Source organism: Megascapheus bottae, chromosome 21, assembly GCF_031878675.1.
Source record: "Megascapheus bottae isolate mThoBot1 chromosome 21, mThoBot2.hap1, whole genome shotgun sequence".
Classification (NCBI taxonomy): Eukaryota; Metazoa; Chordata; class Mammalia; order Rodentia; family Geomyidae; genus Megascapheus; species Megascapheus bottae.
The window spans coordinates 15,392,950-15,419,577 of NC_143529.1; the positions used below are offsets into that span (position 1 = coordinate 15,392,950).

At 38.5% G+C, this 26,628-nt stretch overlaps 1 protein-coding gene across 2 annotated transcripts in view; it reads left to right on the top strand.

Moving 5' to 3' along the window:
- Adam23 (ADAM metallopeptidase domain 23) overlaps nt 1-26,628 on the top strand; it is a 176,269-nt gene that overhangs the window by 133,078 nt on the left and 16,563 nt on the right. For both annotated transcript variants that reach the window (XM_090354683.1, XM_090354682.1), the window contains exons 16-24: nt 3,251-3,322; nt 3,922-4,011; nt 5,812-5,892; nt 10,103-10,153; nt 10,759-10,822; nt 12,093-12,198; nt 14,779-14,898; nt 19,254-19,422; nt 21,977-22,088. In XM_090354683.1, the coding sequence (XP_090210809.1) occupies nt 3,251-3,322; nt 3,922-4,011; nt 5,812-5,892; nt 10,103-10,153; nt 10,759-10,822; nt 12,093-12,198; nt 14,779-14,898; nt 19,254-19,422; nt 21,977-22,088 (865 nt within the window). The remainder of the gene's footprint in view (nt 1-3,250; nt 3,323-3,921; nt 4,012-5,811; nt 5,893-10,102; nt 10,154-10,758; nt 10,823-12,092; nt 12,199-14,778; nt 14,899-19,253; nt 19,423-21,976; nt 22,089-26,628) is intronic.

Sequence of the window (26,628 nt, forward strand, 5' to 3'; positions counted from 1 at the left end):
TCCTCCTCCTCCTCCTTCTCCTCCTCCTCTTCCTCCTCCTCCTCCTCCTCCTCCTTTTCCTCCTATTCCTCTTCTTCCTCTTTCTCCTTCTTTTTTTGGTCAGTCATAGGACTTGAACTGAACCTGGTTATTGTCCCTGAGTTTTTTTGCCTCAGCTTCACTTCCAGTTTTCTGGAGGTGAACTGGGGATAAGAATGTCAAGGACTTTCCTGATTGATTGGGCTGACTTTGAACCATGATTCTCAGATCAGCCTCCTGAGTTGCTAGGATTGCAGGTGTGAGCCACCAGAACTTTTTTTTTTGTGGGTCATGGGACTTAAATTCTGGGCCTGGGCACTATCCATGAATTTTTCAGCTCAAGGCTACCACCCTATCCCTTGAACCACAGCACCACTTCCAGTATTCTAGTGGTTAATTTGAGATAAGAGTCTCACAGACTTTAGTGCCCAGGCTGGCTTTGAATTGCAATCCTTAGATCACAGCCTCCTGAGTAGCTAGGATTACAGGCTTGAGCCACCATGCCCTGACTTTTTTTTTTTCTGGAGTGATCCTTATTTCACTCCCTTCCCCCTACCCCACCCTTGCTTGCTTGCTTTCTTGTGTCAGGAAGCATTACTGATATGTCAGCAAACAAGATCCATAGTATTTATGAGTACCATTAACACTTTGCATAGTCTGTTCACCAGGAAATTCCACATTATCAATTGGCATCTCACCAAAACTTGTACATACAATGTTGCAATCCCTCATGCACAGTTACAAAATTGAAAACACTGCAGATTTTTAGAAGGAGTATTTTTTTATGAGTTCCCAGAAAACACATTTGGCCTAAAACTTATCCTAAATTAAAAGTCCTTATTTGTCTTTTATAGTGTCACAGTTTGTATGTCTTACTGCAGAACTCTAGTCATAATCATCATACCTTCATAGAATCCAATAAAGCCCAAATCCTTCTATCCACCATCTGAAGCTTTTACATATAGCTTCATGGACTGATAAAGCATGTTTGGAACTAAAGTTGCTCAGCAGACAAAATTACATGGTCAGGGGCCAGGAGTGTGTCCTAGTGGTCCAGTGCTTGCACGAGGCCTTGGGCTCAATTCCTTGGTACCTCATAAACAGAAAAAAACAGAAGTGGTACTGTGGCTCAAGGGTAGAGCGCTAACCTTGAGAAAACTCAAGGACAGTGCCAAGGCCCAGAACGCATGCCCAGGACTGGCAAAACAAAAACAAAAACACAAACAGCAAAACAAAAATACATGAGCAATGTTAATTAGCAGATGGTGTAGAAATTTAACAAGGCAAACTTCCTATTTCTTTTAAAATATGACTTCATAAGTCAAATATAGTTCATAGTTGAAGAAAATATTTAATACTCTGAAAATTAGGAGAGCAGTAAAACCACATTAACCTTTTCTTTAAAAAAACAGTGACTAATGTGAATAACTGATAGAAAAATTTTTTCCATACCCATAATTAAGCAATACTGCTGGAGACAGGGGATGGTAGCTTAATGTCAGACCTCTGTATCACATCTCAGTAAAGCTGTGGGTAAACAACAGGACTTTTGAAGTGACCTTGGTCATTAAAGTAGGATGCCTGCCCTGCGAGACATTGATCTCCGAGGGCCAGAAACCTGAAAGATTGGAAGTGTTTGCAAGAGTAAGTTGGTAATAAAGAACTAATGGAAGATGTGGCATTTTTGAATTGCAATGTACATGGCTAATTTGGCCTGCCTTGTAGCACACCACTTAATTAGAAGCATAGTGCCTGTGGAAACAACACTCACTTGTTTGGAAAGGTTAACATTTCTAGTTTATGCATGAGAATCCATCATTGCATCCTTCAAATTACCTGTGAGTAGGAAGAAAATTATTCCAATAACTTGGTAGCAATATAAAAATAATTGAGTATACATATTCAGTTTTACAAGTTAGTAAATACAGTCATTTATCTTTTTGAAGTATGAATTACAATGTTTAAAAAGATCCCATAGATTCCAGTAGATATTTTATATGTATGTAAAAGAACTGTTTTTTTCTCGATTGCTTTTAGTCAATGAATATATTCATGTGTTATGCATTATTTTCACACTGTGTGAACATTTTCTGTCCTCTAAGAATCCCTCCAATTGCAGTTTCTCATCTGGTTTGAGATAGTTTCCCATCTCAGAATGGAGAAAGATGCTACAAAAGAAAGAACAGAGGTTTAATACCCTGCTGGTCATGTTATGGCTGGCCCTTCTTTTTCTTTTTTGTTTCTTTCTTTTCTATTTTCTTCTTTCTTCTGGTCAACACAGCACGAAGCAGGACTGTTGAGTCCTACCCAACTAGTGTGGAAACCTTCCTTGCTCCTTATGGTAGTTTTCCCTTCCTGGAAGTGGAAGGAGGGTAAAGGCATTCTTGGGTAGACTGGATGGAACTGTGCCTCAGTGTGTAAACCTTCTGTGCAGTCTCTTTCACCTTTTCCTGCACATGGGTTTTCACATTTGTGTTGGAATGTTTTGCTCTAGTCTTCACCAAGAGATGATGATCACACCTAGCTAATCCTGCTCCTGGTGACAGGAAATAGGCACATTTCCATAAGTAATCAACTACTTCAACCATCACTAGTCTGTTATAACATTTATGTAGAAGGAAGTTTGTGGGACCAGTTGGATAGGTTATTCTTGAAATCTGACTCTTGCATCATTCTGTAATGGAAAGATTCCTATGCATTCATATATATGTGTATGCATGTAACTTAATATGCGTCAGCCAGACAATGCAATTTCTTTTCAATGAAAGTAATATGCTTCATTTTTTATCAAAGTAGTTTTCTAAGTTTATTTTCATTTAATTGCTTGTATGTATTTTGGGCATTTTTTTATGTCTTCTGAGCTATCTTGCATATGAGACAAGTCTGTAAATTGGATATCTGTGAGTCTTATTAGCAATGCATTTCAGCTCCACTGGCAATTATGAATAGTGATCTATTCCTCTTGACAGTTTGTCTCCATAATAAGTACCTTTCTTGCTAGAGGTCATCTCTGGAGCTCACCACCAGTGACACTCCCAAGGGACATCGCTCCCCTTTTGAATATTGTGTTACAAGTGTTATGAATAAGTCAATAACATTCCCCATGTAGATTTTATATTAAAGATACCACAATAGCAAATCTCTGCCTATAGGGCCATGTAAATGAATGGCCTGGTTGACTTTCTATGATAAATTAAAAAGATTTCCCCTTTCTCTCCCTAATTTCTTTCAGCTGTTTGAGCCCACAGAATGTGGAAATGGATATGTGGAAGCTGGGGAGGAATGTGATTGTGGTTTTCATGTGGTAGGTATCAGAGATCTTCTTTCCCTTCATTTGGTACAGCATTTCCCCAGAGCTAACAACAAAGCATTAGTGAGCAGCCCGTGTGATCGTTCATCATGGTCTCGCTGCCTTTCTTTCTGGTTGCCCTGATCAATGCTTCATCTTAGCTCCGACACGTTAGCATTAGTCATGTCCTCATGGCCTTGTCTGGAGAAGCCTAATGGATTGTTCTAATCAAATTCCCCACCTCTTAAAAATTCATAGCTTGTACTCATTGCAGACAAGTTTTACCAAATCACGAAACTTTTCCACAGTGGATGTTATTTTTGCCTTTGTGAAACTAAACTGATTATAACGAATATAAGAACACTAACCAGGGCTGGAGGGTACTTGCTAAGAAATGTGCCTGCTCTTTGACAGAGCAGCTCTTTTATGGGAGATAGAACTCTGCCAAGAAATAGGGCAGGAAGGTATCCGTCATTGCTTAAAGTGTTTCTTTCCAGAAAGATTTGCTTACTTTTCATATGAATCGACTCATTTGGATCCCGTGTAAGTCAGGTGGGGAGAAGAATGTGGAATGGGAAGATTCTTGGCTTGCCCACATGGAGTATTTTCTGTAGGAATGCTATGGATTGTGCTGTAAGAAGTGCTCACTCTCCAACGGGGCTCACTGCAGCGACGGCCCCTGCTGTAATAACACCTCTTGCCTTGTGAGTTCCTGATACATTTATCTTTCTTTTCATTGACAGTGTTAGCCAAATAACTTAGCAAGTACATTGAGGTTTTGTACAGCTTGTCCTACATGACACATGCGACAATATATGTTGCGCATATTGACCTATGATACTTTGTAATGCATTGGGGGAGGGGGACCACCATGTTGGTCATCACTGTTGCTTAGTGTCCACCGCCTTATCCTCCAGTGTTTCTTTGAGAGAGTGTGCTTGTACTCCTTAGACATCAAGTTGTCCTACTAACACAGATGAAAGCCAAACTAAATGGCTGAGGAGGAGAGGACAATTCCTTTGGTCCTTTAAATAATATGACCTAATTCTAATAGTTTTCTTCAGAACTTATCCTAAATTACTTTAAACTCAGAGCATAAAAGCCAGTGCTCATACTTTTTCACTTGACTTTTAAGTCTTCCATAAAGTCAGGGAGATCAGGCTGTAACCAGGCATGTTCATGTGTTCATGCATGTGTTCATACTGTGCTGTCTAGAGTGACCTCTGAGGTTTTTTTTAAAATTATTATTGTATTTTATTGTCAGGGTAATATATAGAGGGGTTACACTTACATTCATCAGGTAATGAGTATTTTACTTCTTGAACATTGATACCCCTTCTCATATTTTTCTCCCACTTCCCTTCCCTCATTCCCTCCCAATTCTTCTTTTTTTTTCCCTTCCAGTCCTGGGGCTTGAACTCAGGGCCTGGGCACTGTCCTTGGGCTTTCTGGAGGCCAGAGCTCTACCACTTGAGCTTCAATACAACTTCTGTCTTTTTCTGTGTATGTGGTACCCAGGAATCGAACCCAATACTTCATGCAAGCTAGGCGAGTACTCTATTACTAGACCATACTCCCAGCCTCTCCAAGTTATCTTTGCAAAGTCATTTTTTTTTGTCAGTCATGGGGCTTGAACACTGGACCTGGGTCCTGTACCTGAGCTTTTCAGCCCATGGCTACTGATCTACTACTTGAGCCACAGCACCACTTCTGATTTTCTGGTGGTTAATTGGAGATAAGAGTCTCATGGACTTTAGTGCCCGGGCTGGCTTTCAACTGTGATCCTCAGATCTCAGCCTCCTGTGTCGGTAGGATTACAGGCTTGAGCCACTGGTGCCCAGCTGCAAAATCCTTTTTAATATTCCTTTTTCTCACATATAAGGCCCTATGGAGTTACCAATAACCATAATTTACATGATGATATGTTTTCAATATAAGGGACATTATACAAAAGGCATTCTAGATGATTTTAGCAGTTTATGTCTATTGGCTCATGGTCTTTTCTACTGTTTGACTCATCCTCTCCCCAGACAGACAAAAATTTTATATATCCTAGGCAATTGCTGACATCACTGAAGATGATTCATATGAATCCATTGTTCATATTTAGCTAAGGCAATGTTAATATCCAAAACTAGTGAATAGTAAAAATTGGGCATATATGTATAGATACATATATATTCATCCTTCAGCAATATCTTAAATGTTTATGGTACATTATTATATTCCTTTGTCTTAAGCCAAACCAGTGGGTTTTTTTTTTACAAAATTTGTATTATATAGTTTTCCTAAAATAATACTTACAGAATAATTTTGACATCTAAACACTTAATGCTTTTGTGAAGTTCTTTTCTGTAGATTAGAAGCTGTAACTATATTATGATTAACAAAAGGAGTTTAATAATGTTTATTAAAAAAGCATAAGAATTTTCAATGAATAAAATAATGGTAACTTTTGAAGTATTGATTAATCCTGTCTCCTAATAATGAATTTTGATCTGTAGTTTCAGCCACGAGGATATGAATGTCGAGATGCTGTCAGTGGGTGTGATATTACTGAGTATTGTACTGGAGACTCTGGTCAGGTATGGCAAACTGAGTTTCGAGTGATACATTTTACTGTCCATATTTGTAAAGCTTTCATGGTAGATTGAATATATGGACATAGTCTGATTTGTATTGCTTGTTTTTCTAGCTACTTCTAGCTCTTCACTATTTTTTTTTGTATTTTAGAAAACTTCGGTGTACTATTTTCAGACATATAGCTCTTTATTTTTTTTCCTGAAATTTCCCTTCATCCCTCTACATGATTTATATTCAACTAATTGACGCTTTCTTCTTAGGTCCCTACATCTGAAACAGCACATTGGTTTTAGTGGCATATCAGTATTAATTTCAAACATTTTAAGAATAGAAACTGTTTAAAACAAGCAAACAAACAGCCTGGAGTGGGTGGTTCATACTTGTAATCCTAGCTGCTCAAGACGCTGAGATCAATGGATAGTGGTTTGAAACCACCCCCGGGCATGAAAGTCTGTGAGATTCTTGTCTCCAAATAACTACCAGAAAACCAGACATAGCTCGACGTGGTAAAGCATTAGTCTTAAACAAAGCAGGCTCACAGACAGCGCCTTGAGTTCAAGTCCCAGAACTGACGTGCGTGCACGCACACACACACACACACACACACACACACACACACACACACACACACACGCACCAGAACAACAAACAAATAAAATTTGTATGAAAATCCCATGTAGAAAGCCAGGGACAAGCAGCGATTCTCTGGCAACTGGTCACAGAAATCCATCTTCTTTATCCTCTGTCATCACATATCACATATCCTGCCATCACCTGGATGCAGAGCCTCTGTCCACTAAAATGATTACTGGGGTTTGTACTCTGGGCCCTTGCTCTTGCTGAGGAGACATACAATTGCTAAGCCATGCCTTCACCTATTTCTTGTGATATAGGGAAGGTTTTGCTTTCTGGAAAGGTCTGTAACTGAATGGTGAGCCTCCTATTTTATGCTTCCTGTGGTAGATGGAATGACTGAAACATACCATCGTGCCCAGCTTCTTTCACTGAGATAGAGTCTGTTATACTTTTTTTTTTTTTACCTAGGCTGGCTTGGGGCCATTATTTTTCCAATGTTAACTTCTCACATATTGGGCATGACAGGCATATACCACAGTTTCCAGATATTTGTTGAGAAGTGTTACGAAATTTTTGCCCATACTGACATGAAACTACCTTCCTGAGTGTGTATGATTACAGACATGAACTAGCATGCCTAATTTCCCTTTATGTAATTAAAAAAACTATGTCAGCTGAGCACAAGTGGCTCATGTCTATAGTCCTAGTTACTCAAGAGGCTGAGATCTGAGGTTTGTGATTTGAAGCCAGCATAGGCAGGGAAGTCCATAACACACTTATTGCCAATTAACCACCAAAAGGCTGAAAGTGGAGCTGGGGCTCAAGTGGTAGAAAGCTAGCCGTGAGCCAAAAAGCTCAGGAACATGGGCCGGGAGTTTTGCCTAGTGGTAGAGTGCTTGCCTAGTATGCCTGAAGACCTGGGTTCAATTTCTTAGTACTCATACACAGAAAAAAGCCGGAAATGGTTTTGTGGCTCAAGTGGTAGAGCTGCCACATTGAGAAAACCCAAGGACATCGCTAAGGCCCTGAATTCGAGTTCAAGCCCCTGGACTGGCAAAAATAAATAAAATAAAATAAAAAAGCTCAAGAACAACACCTACAACCCTGAGTTTAAGCCCCAGGACTAGCATACACACACAAAAGTTATATCATGAGACTAGGAGTTTGGCCTAGTGGTAGAGTGCTTGCCTAGCATGCACAGAGACCTTGGTTCAAGGTCCTTGGACTTTCTCAAGGCTAGAGCTCTACCACTTGAGCCACAGCACCACTTCTGCCTTTTCTTTTTCCTATGTATGTTGTACTAAGGAATAGAACCTGAGTTTTGATGCATGCTAGGCAAGCACTCTACCACTAGGCCAAAGTCCCAACCCTGCTGTTGTTTTTGTGTTGGTCCTGGAGTTGTAACTTAGGGACTGGGCACTTTCCCTGAGGTTGGTTTTTTTTTTTTTTTTTTCTCAAGACTAGCAACTCTGCTCCTGGCCTTTTTAATGGTTAATTGAGAATAAGAATCTCATGGTCTTTCCTGCCAGGGATAGCTTTGAACCATCATCCTCAGATCTTAGCCTCTTGAGTAGCTAGGATTACAGACATGAGCCACTAGTGCCCAGTGTGGGACATTTTTTAATAAGCACTCTTTTTTTGTTAGTAAATAACTGTGCAATTTTTTTCTTGCTATATTATACAAGTAAAATACAGCAAGTTAATTGTAGACTCTGATCTGCTTATTCCAGGAGTATTTTTTTCTTTTCTGTTTATTGTGGTTGTAGCCATTTTACAGTAAGTGATTAATTGATAATAGCTGACTTAACGACATAATTGTTGAGTTGTGGATGAATTGAAAGATGAAAGAAACCACAGGGTGCTCTGCTTTTGTTCAGTTGGCCCAATATTTCAGGTTTTACTACAATAATCACATCTCTGGAATACTCACCAGCAGGCTGAATGAAACGCTGTGGTGAATGAAGCTGTTTGAGTATCAGTTATTCTTAGAAAAACGTAAAACCGAAGCATTATCTGTTGGAATCTTCCTTAGTAGGTTACTGCTGCTTAGGAATGCTAGACTAATTCTCTTTTCTTTCTGTGATGAACTTGACCAGTAGCCTGATAGGTGCAGAATATAATGACTTGTGTCTGTGTGGGTCATTCAGTTATTCTCTAAGCTAGCCACTAGTAATTGAGCATCTGCCTTAAACTTGCATGCCCAAAGACAACAATGTAAATATAAAATCTCACCTGCATGGAACTCACATGATGACAGGACACAGTTGTAAACAAACACATGAATAAAACACATAAATTGTCAGTTTTTGTTAAATGCTCTAGAAGAGAAGCAGGGATTGGTAGGGAAGAGATAGTGCTGATGGGGGAGCAGAGAAAGTTGTGATTTTTGAAGACTTGGAGGTAATGATGCTATTTGAGCAAAACCTTCAGAACCATGCAGAAATTGGAACAAAGAAGAGCAAAGCCAAGGCCATGGTCTGGTGGCAGGCCTAGCAGGGGAGAGACCAGGACATAAGTCTAGAGAGATGACGGGGAGGTGTAAGAGAGAATAATATGGTCAACTTGAAGGCTACCAAATAAGTTAGGAAGTCACTTAAGGGTTTTGAGCAGAGGATTGATTTGCTCTGGTCTTTGTATTTTCAGGGGACTACTCTGTTTCTAAACAGCGAAAGCTTGGAGGACACAAGTAGAGTTGAGGAGTTCGCCAAGGAGGTGGAAAAAGAGGGTCAGATTGTGATGTTTTGATGTGAAGCTAATGGGACTTGCTGAGATAATGAATGGAAAATGTGGGTGAAAGACATGAATAGGAGCTAATGCTGTGGCGTTGGGCCCTAACAATGGAAAGTCATTCACTGAGAGGGTGAAGGCTAAAGGGGACCCTTAGTACACATCTCTGTGTTTCTAATTCCTTTTCCACGATGTATATTCTTTTCTTTCCTCTTTGATTCTATCACCATAGTAGAGCTTTTGCCTTGATGTTTTTCTTTCAACTATCAAAACCCTGTAAAAAGTTTAAGTTTACCTCTTCATCATAATTTTGAGAGAAAATGAGGCATACTTAATGATCTGATAAACAAGCCAGTAAGTAAAAATACCTATCATCTCAGACTGTTCTAGAAACAAGTGTGTGATGGGGAGGTCAGGCAGGTCTTGATGATGCAACGCTTACACATTACATCGAAATCAAGACTCTCTTTTCTGTGTTTGTAAAGTGATCAATAGGTGAGTGACACGATGCCACATGCAGATTTGACATTTTCAGGAGCTCGGAGAGGTTTTGTAAATTAGTTCCTTTGTGTGTTCACTCCTACATAACAAGCTGATTCATTTCCTTCCCTGGCCATTTTAATCATGTGTACTTTCATCTCCTAGGCAGCAAATGTACTTTGTTTTTCTAGTCCATCTTGCAGTAAACAGAGAAAAGTGCCCACTACGTGGGCTTTATTTTCTTCTTTATTTTATCAATGGTAGATTAATTTGAATAATTTATTTAAGGAATTAGATGTGTTTTTGAAATGTTCTTAGTTGTATATTCACTCTGCTTGCCTTTTTTCCCTTCTCTTTGGTATATGGACAGCACATTATCTGATGGTACTTCTCAGGCTGTACATTTACTAATAAGGTAATATTTTTCAGTGTCCACCAAATCTTCACAAACAAGATGGTTATGCCTGCAATCAAAATCAGGTATGGTAGGAACTTTTAAGTATAATTTAGAAAGGATAGTTTGAAAAATAGCTTTTTTCTGCAATAAATATGACATTGGAAAGAAATTTGATTACATGAATTACCGAGAGGTTCTAAATCAGAGTTGCTTCATATCTTACCATATATTAAATATATTTAACTCTAATGACAAGATGTCCAGATTGATGAAAAAGAAAAGGAATGAAATAACTTCAGAATTATACATTTCATTCACTAATTTGTGACCACCTTTAAGTAATTCCAGTTTGTCTGTTATGAGAAAATATGACAACTTTCTTAATGGCTTTTTAAAACTCCAACCATGCATATACAAGCAAAGCTTATAATCATTTAAGAAAGTCACCAATTTTTGCTTTCCACAGTTTTGAATTTTAGCTAATTATTTTGAATAAAACAGCTGTGTTCTGAGGTCTATGGTATCTTAAGCTTTTCATAAGATATTGATGACTCTCATTTTTTGAACATATTAGAATATGAAATGAAAAATACCTTGTGTAAGTCAACTAGAAGAAGATGCAATTATCAGATTTGGGGGGGAAGGTATTGGGGTTCCCTGCACCTCATATATGTGATCTTGTCTTCAGGGTCGTTGCTATAATGGCGAGTGCAAGACCAGAGACAACCAGTGTCAGTACATCTGGGGAACAAGTAGGTCATGGCTTCTTGCTTGCTGGTTGCACGTGCCGTCTCCTCTTAAGATTGCTTTTCTCTACTAGTCTTGCTGACAAAGATACATAGCCTTCAAGAAATGAGGGAAGAAAGAGAGCAAGAAAGGAAAGAAGTGAAAGATCTAGAAAAGAAGGAGCAGAAAGAGATCTGCAGCTCTTGACAAAAACTATAGAGCATGTAGCTGAGTAGTATGGTACATGATTGGATTTAATTTCCCAATACCAACCAGTAACAATTAGTAATAATGATATAAAAACCAAGATAAACAATTATTGAGGATTTGTCCATTTGAATCCTAACCAAATGCCACCCAGTGACTGTGGCTGCCACAGACAGGGTTTTCCATCTGCTGTGGAGACTGAGTAGAATGCGATGATCATAGTAATTATCTGGCCATGTTCATGGCTGACTCTGTGGACTCTCACATTTATCCCCACCAAGTTGGCTTTCTGGGGTAATAGCTTTCCAAGAGTAGATGATAGAAATCTCAGGACATTCTCTACATATCTACTTGCTCACATTTACAGTGCCACTCCAGTAAACTTCAATCCACGAGGGCCATATTGAAAGTTCAAGAAATGAGTCTTTGTTGGCTAAGGCTGGGTCCTCACAGAGAAAAACAAAGCACATAAATGCAGAGATTCTGGCATGAGTGATTTTAGTGTTAGGCAAATATTTATCTGAATGGTTTACATTCCCTGCTTTTGTTTTGTTAGAGGTAAGATAATAAGGGCACTACTGACTTTTAAGATATTTGAAAATCAGAACCAGGGACATAGCTCAGTGGTGAAGTGCTTCCCTACCATATGTTAACATGGCAAAAAAGACTAATGATTGAAGCATAAAATTCCAAGTAACAATCTGGGCTGAGACTCTATAATTCATCTTCTAACATTAATATGAAACAAAAAATCAAGAATGCTTACAATTTTTCCTCTGTGTCACTTCATTCATTTCTGCTGATGACCTTTTCTGTTACTCACCATCAGACTTAATGAACCCCACATTGGAGCCTTTTTGTACTATTTCACAAGAGCCAGTTGTTACATTTCAAGGGTTTGATAAACTAGCGAACATCACTTAAAATCAGCTCAGGTCTATTTACAGCATAGAAAGGGACAAATGCTACCATTCAGGATTTTTAAGTTCTTTTTTTGGAGAATCAGTTCTTGAGCATTCCAGTGGCCCTCCATTGGTTATGGATGATAACAACTAAACTGAAGTTTCTTCTCTTGCTCATCTTTAAAAGAGGCTGCAGCGTCTGACAAGTTCTGTTATGAAAAGCTGAATACCGAAGGCACCGAGAAGGGAAACTGCGGGAAGGATGGAGACCGCTGGATCCAGTGCAGCAAACAGTGAGTGGGATGCCTGATCTTAGAGACACAATGCAAATGCAAAATGAGCTCCAAGTAAATGCCACTTCAAAAAATAAAATAGGGCCAGGAATTTGGCCTAGTGGTACCACATACATAGAAAAAAGCTGGAAGTGGTGCTGTGGCTCAAGTGGTAGAGCTCTAGCCTTGAGAAAAGTCCAAGGACAGTGCTCAGGCCCTGAGCTCAAACCCAGGACTGGCAATAAATAAATGTTCAAACTACTCAAAAACTTAAAGCATATGTTAAGATATATAATAAAGTCTACTAAATATAAAATATAGTAAAATATATAATGGTATATTTAGAAGCAAATGACATTATGTTCTAAGACCAACACTACATATAAAATTCAGAAAATTGATCACCTGCTATATTTTGCTTAATTCTTATTTTGAAGATGCTTTGCAATAGAGGTCAGACTTCCCTTCTGATAGTTCCTGAGTGAGGAGTAGACATTCCAAGACATTGATCCTCAGATCTTTGGACATCACAAAGAAAAGGGATATGAAATAGTCAAGAGTCACTGGACTGAGCATCTCTGATTTTGATTAGCTTTACTTATTTGTTCTAGATAAATCTGATCATTCTGTGATGATGATGATGACGACATCGATGATGATGATGATGATGATGATTTTGTCAGTCGTGGAGCTTGAATTCAGGGCCTGTCCACTGTCCTTGACACTCTTTGTGCTCAAGGCTAGTGCTCTACCCCTTGAGCCACAGGACTACTTCTGGCCTTTTCTGGGTAGTTTATCAGACATAAAAGTTTCCTGTCTAGACTGGCTTTGAACTCTGATCCTCAGAACTTAGCCTCCTGAGTAGCTAGAATTATAGGCATGAACTAGGCAATACTAGGAATTACCAGGCATGCATAGTTTCTTTCTATGATTCTTGACTTTAAAACATTTGGGAAGCATGGAATTATATCACTATAAAAGATATTTGTTGAATATCAAACTTTAGAAAAACCTATTTCCAGTGTACTAATGTGTGTGGGTGTTTTTGAAACTTGAAAATTTTGTGAGATATAATATGTAACTGAAAGAACATAAGTATACATTTACTAAGTAATGATGAGATGAATACCCACAGAACTTCCACCTGGGCAAAAAAATAGATTTTGATATCCCAGAAATAGTCTCTGTTCCATGGCAGTTCCCAAACTCTCTTTCCTGGAGTTATTTTCACCCTGACTTCTGTTATTTCTTTCTTTAGAGTTTTACTGCCTTTCCCCCCCAGTCCTGGGGCTTGAACACAGGGCTTGGGCACCATCCTTGGGCTTTCTCAAGGCTAGCACTCTACCACTTGAACCACAGCACCACTTCTGGCTTTTTCTGTGTATGTGGTACTGAGGAATTGAACCCATGGATTCATACATAGTAGGCAAGCACTCTACTACTAGGCCATGCTCCTGACCCCTGCCTAAGTTTTTATTTGTAATACTTCATGTATTCTTTTATATCTTACTTATGAATTCATCGTTTTAAGAGTTTTGTGGAATGAATATGTTTTTTATCTTATTGTTTATTTTATTTTTGTAAGTGTATATAAAATATGCTGTCATTTAATTCTTTATTCTATCTTGGTGGACCTATGGGCTTGTTTCTATATTTTGCTACTAGGAGCTCTGCTATGTGAACATCCTTGTACAAAATACATTCTTACTATATATGTATGCATATATGTGTAAGACCTGTACCCAGCAGAAAAACAGCCAAATGGTAGTGGCCATGGGGTTTCAATGTCACTGAATGATGTCAAATTGCTTTCTAAATATGATTTTTCTAACAAATCTAATGTACATGATTGTTATACCCAGACTTACCCATATTTGGTCTTAAGCCAATTTCATTTTAACTTTCCTACATTTTAGGAGGTATTGCTATGGTTTTAATTTATATTTCTCAGGGTAAAAATGAAGCTTAGCAAAATTTCATGTATTGGTTAACTGTAGATTTCCTTTTTAATAATATATCACTTCAATTCAGTGCCTAGTTTTGGGGTCATTGTTGACTTAACAGTTAGGCTGGAAGTAGGCGGCCTCACGAGTGAGTCATATATAACAGTGTCATACACGGACTGGGATAATTGCTTCTCTTCTGATCTATGGCCTCTAGCATACTTAGTTTTATCCTTATACTTACAAACCCATAATTGCAAAGTGGATGCAAAAATTGCACATTCAAAGGCAGGAAGTAAGTAGGAGGTAGGAGTGAAAGGTCTTTTTGTTTGGCTCTATTTTATCTAAAAGGTGAAATCTTCCTGGAAATTCCCTAGCTGGTTAGGGAGTCACCATCCATCTTGCAATGCTACATGTTTCAGTGCCCTGAACAAAACTGCCATCCTCTGGACAATGAACAAACAACAATTACCAAGCAAATGTTTTTATTTTGAAGAAAGAGACTATGTAAAAATTTTAAGGCTCAGTGATAGTGTGTTTGTCTAGCATGAGCAAAACCCTAGGTTTGATCTTACAAAAAAAAAGAGGAGTGGGGGAGAAGATAATTTGATTGTTTTGAGTTTGACTTGTGTCTTTTGTATTTTTTTAACCTGTTCAGTGATGTATTCTGTGGATTTTTGCTATGCACCAACCTCACTCGAGCTCCACGTATCGGTCAACTTCAAGGAGAGATCATCCCTACCTCCTTCTACCATCAAGGCCGAGTGATTGACTGCAGGTAGATGTTGGGGAGCCTCACAAGGCATGAGCATAGCAGTTTCAAAACAGCAGCTCTTGAAAGCATCTGAATCTATGGTTTTACTAGTTCTTGCAAAAAGAAACTTACATTTTAACCCCTACTTTTCATGTCAATTTGAAAATTACATTTGCTCAAAATTATGCTAGTTATTAGAAGTGAGGTTTTTTTCCTTCAAATCATCATCCTGGGAGTATGCATACCCCCACATATGTGTATATGAACTTTACATAAATAGGCTGAAGTTAAGTTTTTTGTGTGTTTACTAGTTCTGATGCTTGAACTCAGGGCCTGGGTGCTGTCCCTGAGCTTCTTTTCACTCTGCCACTTGAGCCACAGCTCCATTTCCAACTTTATGGTGGTTCATTGGACATGACTTTCACACTCTTTCTTGATGAGGCTGGCTTTGAACTGTGATCCTTCAGAGCTCAGCAATTTCAGTAGCTAGGATTACAGCTATGAGCCAACTGCACCAAGGGGTGATTTTAATGTATGCATTTGTTTATTATCATATTATAGTGTATGGCAAGCACTGACTATATCTAACAACATTTTTCCTACCCCTTGATTCCTATGTACAATTTCCATCCCTAGTAATCACCATTCAACTTTTAGGTTGATAATTTTTGTTTCTAAATAAGAGGAAACATGTTATATTTGTTTTTCTGTGCCTAACTTATTTCACTTGACATACTGCCCCCTGGTTTCATCTGCTTTGCTGCACACAATAGCATTTTATTCTTTTTTTTTTTAAATAGCTGAATGGTGCTCTACTGTGTATACATTTCACATGCTTTTTACCCATACATCTATTGATAGGTATTATGAATAGTGCTACAAGAAACATAGCTGTGGGTTGGGAGTGTGGCCTAGTGATTGAGTGCTTGCCTAGTGTGCATGAAGCCCTGGGTTCGATTCTTCAATACCACAAACACAGAAAAAGCCAAAAGTGGTGCTGTGGCTCAATTTGTAGAGCTCTAGTTTTGATAAAGCCCAAGGATAGTGTCCAGGCCCTGAGTTCAAACCCCAGGACTGGCAAAAAAAAAGAGAATCTGATATATTGTATATATGCTTATTTGGTTATTTGAAATAGGATAGGGAAGGGGGGAAAACAAAAGGAGGGGCAAGGGTGGAGGAGGGAAATGGGGACCAAGACATGAGAAAGGATATCAATGTTTGTGAAGTAAAGCATCTTCTATCTGGTGAATATAATGTAACACTTCTATTAATTACAAAAAAATATATATGGAGAGAGAGAGAGAGAGAGAGAGAGAGAGAGAGAGAGAGAGAGAGAGAGAGAGAGAGAGAGAGACGAGAGCGCAAGCTGTGCAGAGGAGAATTGGGCCATATAATCATTCTGTGTGGTTTTGAAGGACCCTGCATTCCGCTCTCCATAGTGACTGACCATTCACACCCTACTAGCTGTGGACAAGGCTTCCTTTTTCTCCACATTCTGGCCAGCATTTCTCATTATTTTTAACAGTAGTTGTCCTAACTGGAGTAGGTGGCATCTCATAGTTTTGATTCCAAGTTTATTGAATGATTTTTCACATATTTATTGACCATTTGCATTTCTTCTTTATTTTGGTAATACTGGGATAGAACTCGATGGTCTGTGCTTGCTAAACAGGCACTCTACCACTTGAGTCACATCCCTGTCATTTTTGTTTTTGTATTTTGGGGCTAGGATTTCATCTTTATACCCCGATTACCATATACTGTGATCATTGTATTTAGGCTTTTCACATAGCTGGGATGACAGACATGTACTACCATTTACTATGTACAATTTTGAACCACAATCTTTTAATATCTGCCGCCTGAGTATCTGAGATTATAGATATGAGCCACTGATACTCCATATATTTCTTCTTTTTTTAATATTTCTTCTTTTTTTTCTTCTTTTTTTTTGCCAGTCCTGGGCTTGAGCTCAGGGCCTGAGCACTGTCCTGTCCTTGGACTTTCTCAAGGCTAGAACTCTACCACTTGAGCCTCAGCACCACTTCTGGCTTTTTTCTATGTATGTGGTACCGAGGAATCGAACCTGGGTCTTCGTGCATGCTAGGCAAGCACTTTAACCACTAGGCCAATCTCCCAGCCCATATATTTCTTCTTTAGATAAGTAAATTTTACACAATATTTTTAATGCACTTATGTTTTGATATGAGGTCTGATGCAGAATTTTCTACTGTGACATCATGTGAATGCTCAGGAAGTTTTAGATTTTGAAGCATTTTAGATTTAAGTTTTTGGATTAGGGGAACTCAATTTATATTAATTTAATTTATTCTTTATGTGAGCAACTGGAATTAGGTTTCTGACATTTTATGCTTATTGGCAGGCTCCTTACCACCTGAGCCAGGCCTCTAACCCCATTTTAATTGATAGTTAACCATTAAATTATGGCACTGCTTGAACACTGTATATTTTATTTTTATCATTTCCCCCTTCACCAGATTAATCAATACTTTCTGTAGCATGTATCTGGTTTAGAGTATAGTTTAACAAATACCAAGTCACATAAAATAGTTATCAAAATATTGTTTGTAGGTATAAGCAATGTTCCAATTGTCTATAAGAAGAAAGCACATAGATACACACTTGACTTTTCATTAAGGAGCCATATTATTTTTTTTTTCCAGTCCTGGGCTTGAGCTCAGGACCTGAGCACTATCCTTGGACTTTCTCAAGGCTAGAGCTCTACCCTTGAGTCTCAGCACCACTTTCGGCTTTTTTCTATGTATGCAGTACCAAGGAATCAAAGCCAGGTCTTTGTGCAAGCTAGGCAAGCGCTGTACCTCTAGGCCAAACTCCCGGCCCAGCCATATTATTTTTGAAATAAGTATTATTTCTTTCACAATATAGTGTTACGAGAGTGCTCTCTAATGTAGAAATACTACTTTTATCCCTCCCTTCTCTGAGGCTTCCTGAACTATTGTCTTCAGCACTTCTTTTCTTTTCCTTTCTTTTTTCATTCTTGTTTGTCTTCCTGTCTGCCTGCCTGCCTGCCTGCCTGCCTGCCTGTCTGCCTGCCTCCCTCCTTCTCTCCCTCCCGCCCCACCCTCTCCCACCTTGTAATGGTCCTGGGGCTTGAACTCAGGGCCTGGGCACTGTCCCTGAACAAACTTTGTTCAAGGCTAGCACCCTACCACTTGAGCCGTAACTCCTCTTTCAGCTTTTTGGTGGTTAATTGGAGATGAGAATCTACCTTGGCTGACTTTGAATCATGATCCTCAAATCTTAGCCTCCTGATTAGCTAGAATTTGTAGGCATGAGCCACCAGCACCCCTCCATCATCTTTTTTCTTCTTTTTTTTCCTTGTATTTTATTGTCAGGATAATGTACAGAAAGAGGGTTTATAGTTACATTCGTCAAGTAATGAGTATATTACTTCTTAAACTTTGATACCCCTTCTCATATTTTGTCCCCTTTCTCCCTCCCACCCCCTCCCAGTTATCTTGTTTTCCCCCTTCACTTCCCTATTTCAAATAAACAAATAAGGGTATATACAATATACCAGGTAACAAAATGAGATATAGTAACCACATGAGATTAACAATAATGGGGGGGGAGAAAAATAACTTCATATAGTATATTAAGAATAATAATCACAAAGATAAACCTCTTGTTCCAATATCCTAGAGTGCATTTCAAATAAACAAATAAATGTATATACAATGTGCCAGTAACAAAGTCAGATACTATAACAATATAAGATTAACCAAAGGGCAACAAAAGAGAAGAGAAATAGCATAGTACATTAAGAACAACAATCACACAAGGTAAAGCTCTTGTTTCCATATCCCGGAGATCCTTTCTATTTAGCCTCCATCCTATATGGCCTTATGTATCTAGGTTTTGCACTATTGTAATCCTCTGATAGGAGAGCCCTAAGTGTGTACTAATTATTACAAATGAGGGAAACCATTGAGCCTCTGACCAACCAGTTTCTTTACTCATCATATCCTTTGAAATAATGATAATTTTCAAGGTACTTTTTGTGGCCTGGGAGAACTGACAAATTTATTTCTCTTAATTTTACCCAAATGTCTATACCCTAGTCTGGATATTGGATATTGGAAATAAGTAAAGACTTAGAATGGACTTTCTGAAGATTTTCAGTTTTCCTGACTATATGTGGTGTAATAATAATATTGAGAAGTCATTAGTTTCTCTTTAATTATTTTTTTATGGAAAAACAGGGCAGGAGGAGAGTGGAAAATGCTAGGAGAAACCCTGTGCGTTGTCTTTGGTTTCATGAAGAATGTATCTTTTTCATGCTGACGTATTTTAGAAATAAGGAGCTAATGGTCACGTTACTATCTTTCTCCTTTTAGTGGTGCTCATGTAGTTTTGGATGATGATACAGATGTTGGCTATGTAGAAGATGGAACACCATGTGGTCCCTCCATGATGTGTTTAGATCGGAAGTGCCTACAGATTCAAGCCCTGAATATGAGCAGCTGCCCACTTGATTCCAAGGGTAAAGTTTGTTCAGGTCATGGGGTAAGTAGGCATCAATGCTATAGCTTGACTTCACTGTCTACCATGCTGAATTCATGGCAGTTAGACTTCCAACCCCATCATTCTTCTGTTGTAGCTGTTGCTAGTCTCTTGCACTGATGATGAGTGTTTCCTTAGTAATTTTGTCTGCTAAAACAATTACATTGGTTTTTATTGCTGTTGTTTCTCATATCAATGCCTCCTTGCAATCACTATATTCTCCAAATATTAACTTGACATCTGCATAGTCAGGATGCTGGGAAGAAACAGAATTAGTAGGAGATCTAGCTAGCTAGCTAAATATTATCTATCTATCTAAGGATATATATTGTAAGAAATTCTTCCACTTTATTATGTAGACTGAGAATCCTCATAATTCACTGTCTATATGGGAAGCCATGAAAGCCACTGCTGTAATTCAATCTAAGTCCAAAGACTGAGAACCAGCAGAACCAATGCTATAAATTCCAGTTCTTGGGCTAGAGAAAGTGAGTTTTGATATCTCAGTTCAACCACTGAAGCAGAAGAAGGGACTGAATTCTCTTTCTTCCTCCTTTTTGTTCTATTGAGGCCCCTACTAGGGAGGGCCAACTGCTCTATGAGCTGATTGAAATGCCGTCTGGAAACATTGTCACAGACATCCAGAAAAGATGTGGAATTGGGCATCCCCTGACCCAATCTAGTCGAGTTGGCCCATAAACCAACCACTGGAAGAAAATTGATAGGATTTTTAAACTGTAGATTCCACATAATTATTTCCTATAGTCAAACAACTTGAGTCCTCTCAGTAATTCACCTTCAACCACTCACTATTCATATTGAGCATACGTATGTGACCCAAATCACACTAGATTAGAGATTGGGTCCCAGATGATTCTCGGACATGCACAGTACATTGGCAACCAAAGAGAAGATGATATTCTAATTAATACCTGCATGTATCTTTAATTCTATGACCAAGGTGGGTTACTGGCACCTGAGTCGATTGTAAAAATTTAAGTACTTATTCAAATTGGGCATAGCATAATGATAGAATTTTAAAGTTTATATAGACTTCAGTAATGTGAAAGAACAGAAAGAAACCATGAGAGAATGAAAATGAAAGATATCAAAATGAAAGCTAAAATGTAATGTAAAATAGGGGCTGGGAATTTGGCCTACTGGTAGAGTGCTTGCCTAGCATGCATGAAGACCCAGGTTCAATTCCTTGGTACCACATATACAGAAAGAGCCAGAAGTGGTGCTGTGGCTTAAGTGATAAAGCTCTAGTCTTGAGAAAGCCCATAGACAGTCCTCAGGCCCTGAGTTCAAACCTCAAGACTGGCAAAAAAGTAATGCGAAATAGACAAGTGGGTGATACAGAGTAGAATAAGATGGAAGAGCCCAAGAAATTTGTGATTTATGATTACCTAGAGTTTGGGGTTTGGTTGAAGCATAGGCTGAAAATTGCCTGGTGACTGAAGAATATGATTTTGATGGGGACTAGGAAGATTTACCAGATTCAGCCAGGTTTGAATCCTGGCTCTCCTTTTTGCTATCTCTGTGACTTTGAATAAGTCACATACCCTGTCTTGGCCCTTAGGATGCTGGAGTGACCACTAAATAAGATGATTGTATAGAGGACTTAGCATGAGTAATTAGCCTATAGTAAGTGCTCAGTAACTGCTACATTAAAATAAAATCACTGGACAGACTTCAAGTATTTCAGTTATTGCTCTAACATCATAAAACTTAATACATGAGAAGGCCTTCTTTCCTTCTGCCCTTCTCATGTTGTTAGCAAAAGGTCAACTTTATGAAAAGTAGGTGTGTATTGTCAGAATCAAAGTGTTGATCTTATCATTTCTAATAATCTGATCGTGTTTTTCACAGGAGGTAAGGCTTTCAATGCCTGTCTCTTGTTTGCAGATGGGTATTTATTTCATGTAAATTTCAAGGCTATCCTAGCTTACTGCTTGATCCTCAGAAATGGAGGAGAGAAAAATGACTCTGAGGTCTTTAGCCCGGCTGACTGAAGAAGGGGTGATAAAATGTTAGAGAGCAGGGGGAGGGGGATGCTCACTTGGTGAGAAAATTATACCAAATAAGCTTGGTGCTGGGCATGATGAAACCCTGGTGATGTAGATATCTTGGTCTTCTATTTCTGGCACTGTCTCTTGACAGTGAATATCTTAAGCCCAGGATGTATTAACTTATCTAATTAAACATATCAATGTTCTTCATATATTCATATATAATATACTACAAAATTCATATACAATAAAAATTGTCCAGAAATTATTAGGAACTTATGTATTTACATATCATCATGAATAATACAAATATAAGGTTTTTTGTCTTAATCATTATTTTGCTATAATTAACAGAAAATATAGTACACAATTATATCTACTCTTCGTTTCCCCTTATTTAGTCCTCAATACCATGAGAAATTTTTGGAAACATCCCAAATGATGTCTACAGCATCCTTCTTGCCCCCTGTCTGTTCTGCTTTTCACCATGATTCCACAAAGTACAGTAGGAAATACCCCCGATCTCTCTCCTTTTCTCTTCACAGGTGTGTAGTAATGAAGCCACCTGCATCTGTGATTTCACCTGGGCAGGGACAGACTGCAGTATCCGGGATCCAGTTAGGAACCCTCACCCCCCCAAGGATGAAGGCCCTAAGGGTTTGTATTATTTCAGTTTCCACTCTTTGAATCCTACATTCATTCACACTTTTCCAATGTACCAGGAAATACCTTCATAGTTTTGCAGAGACTCATAAGAATACCTCTTTTTGCTAGGAAAATTTACATGATTCATTCACTGTGGAATTAAAGATGCAATATATATAGAGATATGTATACATATATTTAAATGTATATTTAAATTATCTCTTTCCCTTTTGCTCCTTTAAATCTTACACATTTTCTATAATCACAAATGTTAATTGTTTAACAGTTTGTCTAAGTGGTACCAGTTTCCTAATAGATAAAAGATTTGGGGGCTGACTTGCGAGTCTGGTAATTCCTCAGTGTTTGGCAACCTCTGGAGAGAACCTGTAGCCTTCTGTACTCTTTTTGAACATTTCTTTGATTGTGAAGGAATTCCTCAGAGAGCTTGAATTCTTTAAAGAATGTGGAAGATGTTAACTTCTGCTTTAATCCGTAATTAAGAATGTAGAAGGGCCTGGAGTTTGGCCTAGTGGTAGAATGCTTGCTAGCATGTGTGAAGCCCTGGGTTCACTTCCTCGGTACCACATACATTAAAAAAACAAACAAACAAAAAAAAACAGCCAGAAATGGTGCTGTGGCTCAAGTGGTAGAGCTCTAGCCTTGAGAAAGCCCAAGGACAGTGTGCAGGCCTTGAGTTCAAGCCAGGATTGGCAAAAGAAAAAAAGAATATGGGAATTTCGATGTTAGAATTAGGAGTAAAAGTGGTTGCCTACAAACACTCATTTTTAGGTGAGGATGAGATCATCTGTTCTACCATTTACACAGGTGGGCCCCAAAGGGCCTGATTTCACATTCAGGATCTCCTCCATTACACCATCTTATCCTGCAGTATAAATCATCATGAATAAAGTAATCATTATTCTCCCCATTCTTGTTCAATTCTCAAAGATCTAGAAAAGCCATCCACCATAGTTTACTTAAATATGGTACTGAAGCATTGTATCTGAGAAAAATAATTTCCAGAGCCAGATCTGATAAACAATGATGGCATTTATTATCAGCTTCTTTTTCATGTTACTATGAACAGCATTTTATAAAGACTGGGTCTTTCCTTATCCATGTAAGTAGGAAAATACCTGTGCTAGTATCATGCTGATAAGCTTCATTGTACATAAATGCTCTTGTATAGCTTATGAATTTGGCAAAGCCTATATGGGAAAATATGATTCCAATACCAGTGAAATTCTCTGGATAGATTTAGGCTGTTTGGGGCACATGCAATTGTTCCAAACAGTGGGTGTGTAAAGGCACATTTCATGCCTTTGCTTAATATGCCCAATGATATTATAATTCTATAAGAATAATTAACACACCCTTACAATCTATTTCTGTTCTTTTTCTGCTTCTAAAAGTGAACCTATTCTACTTTTACACTCAGTTTCTTGTTACTTTAAAACTAGAACAAAACATTTTTGGATCCACCTTCAGAATTTAGGTTTCAAGATTTGGCTCTGAGAGAAGTAGAGACTCATTCTCTCCAAATTTTCTCTCTATTATATATCTATGATTTAAAGAATGTATTTAGATGCTAGTCCTTCAAGTGATATACAAACATGTCTAGACATCTGTCAGCTAAGCCAAACTTCCCTAGACACTTCTGATTTAAGTAAGGCTGGGGAATATTATCTGGTTCTGTCTATTGGAATAAATTTGGAGGCCTAAAGAAAATAGCCACATTCTAAAAAAGGATTTAAACATTTTGACTTTGTTGGAAATTTTATCATGCCATTAAAAAAAATACTGGTTTTTGGGCTTGACCTCAGTACCTGGATGCTGTGCTTTAGTTTGTTTTGTTTTTGTTTTTCACTCGTAGCTGACATTCTGATACTTGAACCACACTCCATTTTTGACTTTTTGCTGGTTAATTGGATATAAGGATTCACACGGGCCTTTCTTCCCAGGCTATCTTCAAACCTCGATTGTCAGATCCCAGCCTTCCAAGTAGTAGCTAGGATAATACAGGTATGAGTCCCATACCAGTGCCTGGCTCAATGACTATTTTTTGATAATTTTAGATAAAAGAAGATGTGAAGAGAGAAATTATACATTTCATTTTTATTGATATACATTTAGCAAATATTTATTGACTACTGTCACCAAGAGAGGGTATTTTTGGCACATAGTATGCATCCAGTCCATGTTCATTCCCCACTTGGGGAAATGCATAAAAGAAGTAAAATACTTCATGTCTGTGCTGATTCTCAGGTTTTCCATATCCATTTGTTTATGGGCTTGCTGAAGAATAGCAGGACATGAACTCTAGATTTTGGTGCTATCCATACTTTCTGCACTAGGTGAGGTTGACACCTTTTCCTCTAGGACTTTACTTCACACTGTACCTTCTCAGGATCCAGTTCATTTGGCTGGCACTTATTTTATTGAGCCCAGTGTTTGGATATTCCCTTATACTTACTGTGTATAATGAACATGATCTGGCTAATCATATCCAGACATAAAAGGTTCTACTATAGATATGATGATAAGGCATTTAAAGTACTTGGTTTAATTTAATCTTCACATGCTTCCTTTATACAAGAAAAAAACTAAGCGTTATAAATGAAAGTGTTGCACCCAGCTGCAGTCCTTTGGATGAAGACCTAAGTAGAAAAAAAAATAAAGGTAAAATTAGTGGCTCAAATCGGTAGGCTCAAAATATATGAACATATGACGATTATAGTTACTGCACCAGTTAAAGTTGTCCATGCTGGACCCACAGTTAATGAAGTGTGCTAGCTAGCATTCTTCCTTCCAGCTTCCTACATGAAAAGTGTTGAAAGACAAGAAATAGGATATCAACATATAAGCCATATGAATGTGTATTTTCTTTGTTTCCCTCCTCCTCTCCCCTCTCTCCTTCCCTTTCACCCCTCCCTTCCTCTCTCCTTTCATTCCTTTTTTCTTTCTCCTCTCTCTTGTCCTCTCATTTCCCTCTCTTCCTTTTTTCCTTCCCTCCTCTCCCCCTTTCCTGTCTTTTCTTCTCTCCTCTTCTCCCCTACCATCCCTTTTCCTCTTCCTTCCTTTTCCTCCCTAATCTCCCTTCCTCTCCTCTGCTCCCCCCTCCTCTTTCCTTTCCATTTGCTTGAATGGAACCTAGGGCCTCACATATGCTAAGCAATTGCTCTAACATGGAGCCATACTCAGAACCCTCTAAAGAAGGATTTTCAAAAACATTTTCTGTTAGATGTCCTTAATTTCTTCTACATTGCCATTTATTCCATGTATGAAAAAATTTAATCCCTCTGCTCTTAACTGATGTCATTGCAAATGATTTCCATTTGTTCTAGCCTAGAAAATAGTTAAACTCTGTTTAAAAGAATCCTCACGGGGCCGGGAGTTTGGCCTAGTGGTTAAAGTGCTTGCCTAGCATGCATGAAGACCCGGGTTCGATTCCTCGTACCACATACATAGGAAAAAGCTGGAAGTGGTGCTGAGGCTCAAGTGGTAGAGCTCTAGCCTTGAGAAAGTCCAAGGACAGTGCTCAGGCCCTGAGCTCAAGCCCAGGACTGGCAAAAAAAAAAAAAAAAGAGAGAATCCTCACGCCGGGAGTTTGGCCTAGTGGTAGAGTGTTTGCCTAGCATGCACGAAGACCCGGGTTCCATTCCTTGGTACCACATACATAGAAAAAAGCCAGAAATGGCGCTGAGGCTCAAGTGGTAAAGCTCTAGCCTTGAGAAAGTCCAAGGATAGTGCTCAGTCCCTGAGCTCAAGCCCAGGACTGGCAAAAAAACAAAACAAAACAAAAAAAAAGAATCCTCACTTGGTGTAAAGATCCATGACAATTATCTGAAACTTTTGTCAACTTGTAGATATCTTTTCACGGGACTTATGGGATACAATGACATATTCCTTGCTTTGTGGCTATTGTGACATTACCACAATAGCAGTGATGAGAAAGAAGAGAAGAAACTGAATCGTGTAAAATGTTTTCAGTGGTATGCTGGCAGAGATCCTATTATCAAAACTATGGTTGTGCTGGGATGTAGCTCAGTGGCAAAGCACTTGCCTAGCACCCTGAATTCGATCCCCAGTACCAAAAAAAGAAAAGACAAAAAAATTCACTTAACAAAAAAACTAAACACAACTATGGTCATACACGCAGAGTTAGAAAAGGCCTTGGAGCTCTTTACAAATGAGAAATTAATTTAAGTAGCATGCTTATTAACAGCTAATTAGTGGCAGACCAAAAATAAAATGCAATCTCCTGAGATTTAGCCCAGTACTTCTTTTTTCTTTTTTTTTTAATACTGCACTGCCTCATTTAAAGCCAATTATTCTGTTATTCTGAGACTTTGAGTGTAATAACAAAGAGAAAGGGTGAAACATGGCCACAGCATGCAGGCTCTACTTACCAGTGGTGCTTTCATGGAACTGTAGAAGAAAGAACACTAGTATTTTGAAAGCAGTGATCTCTAGATTTTAGCATGAAGAATACTGTTCGTTGTTTGCACACGTCCTTTGGTGACACTTTTTGGCAGTGTTCAAACCTTTTCAT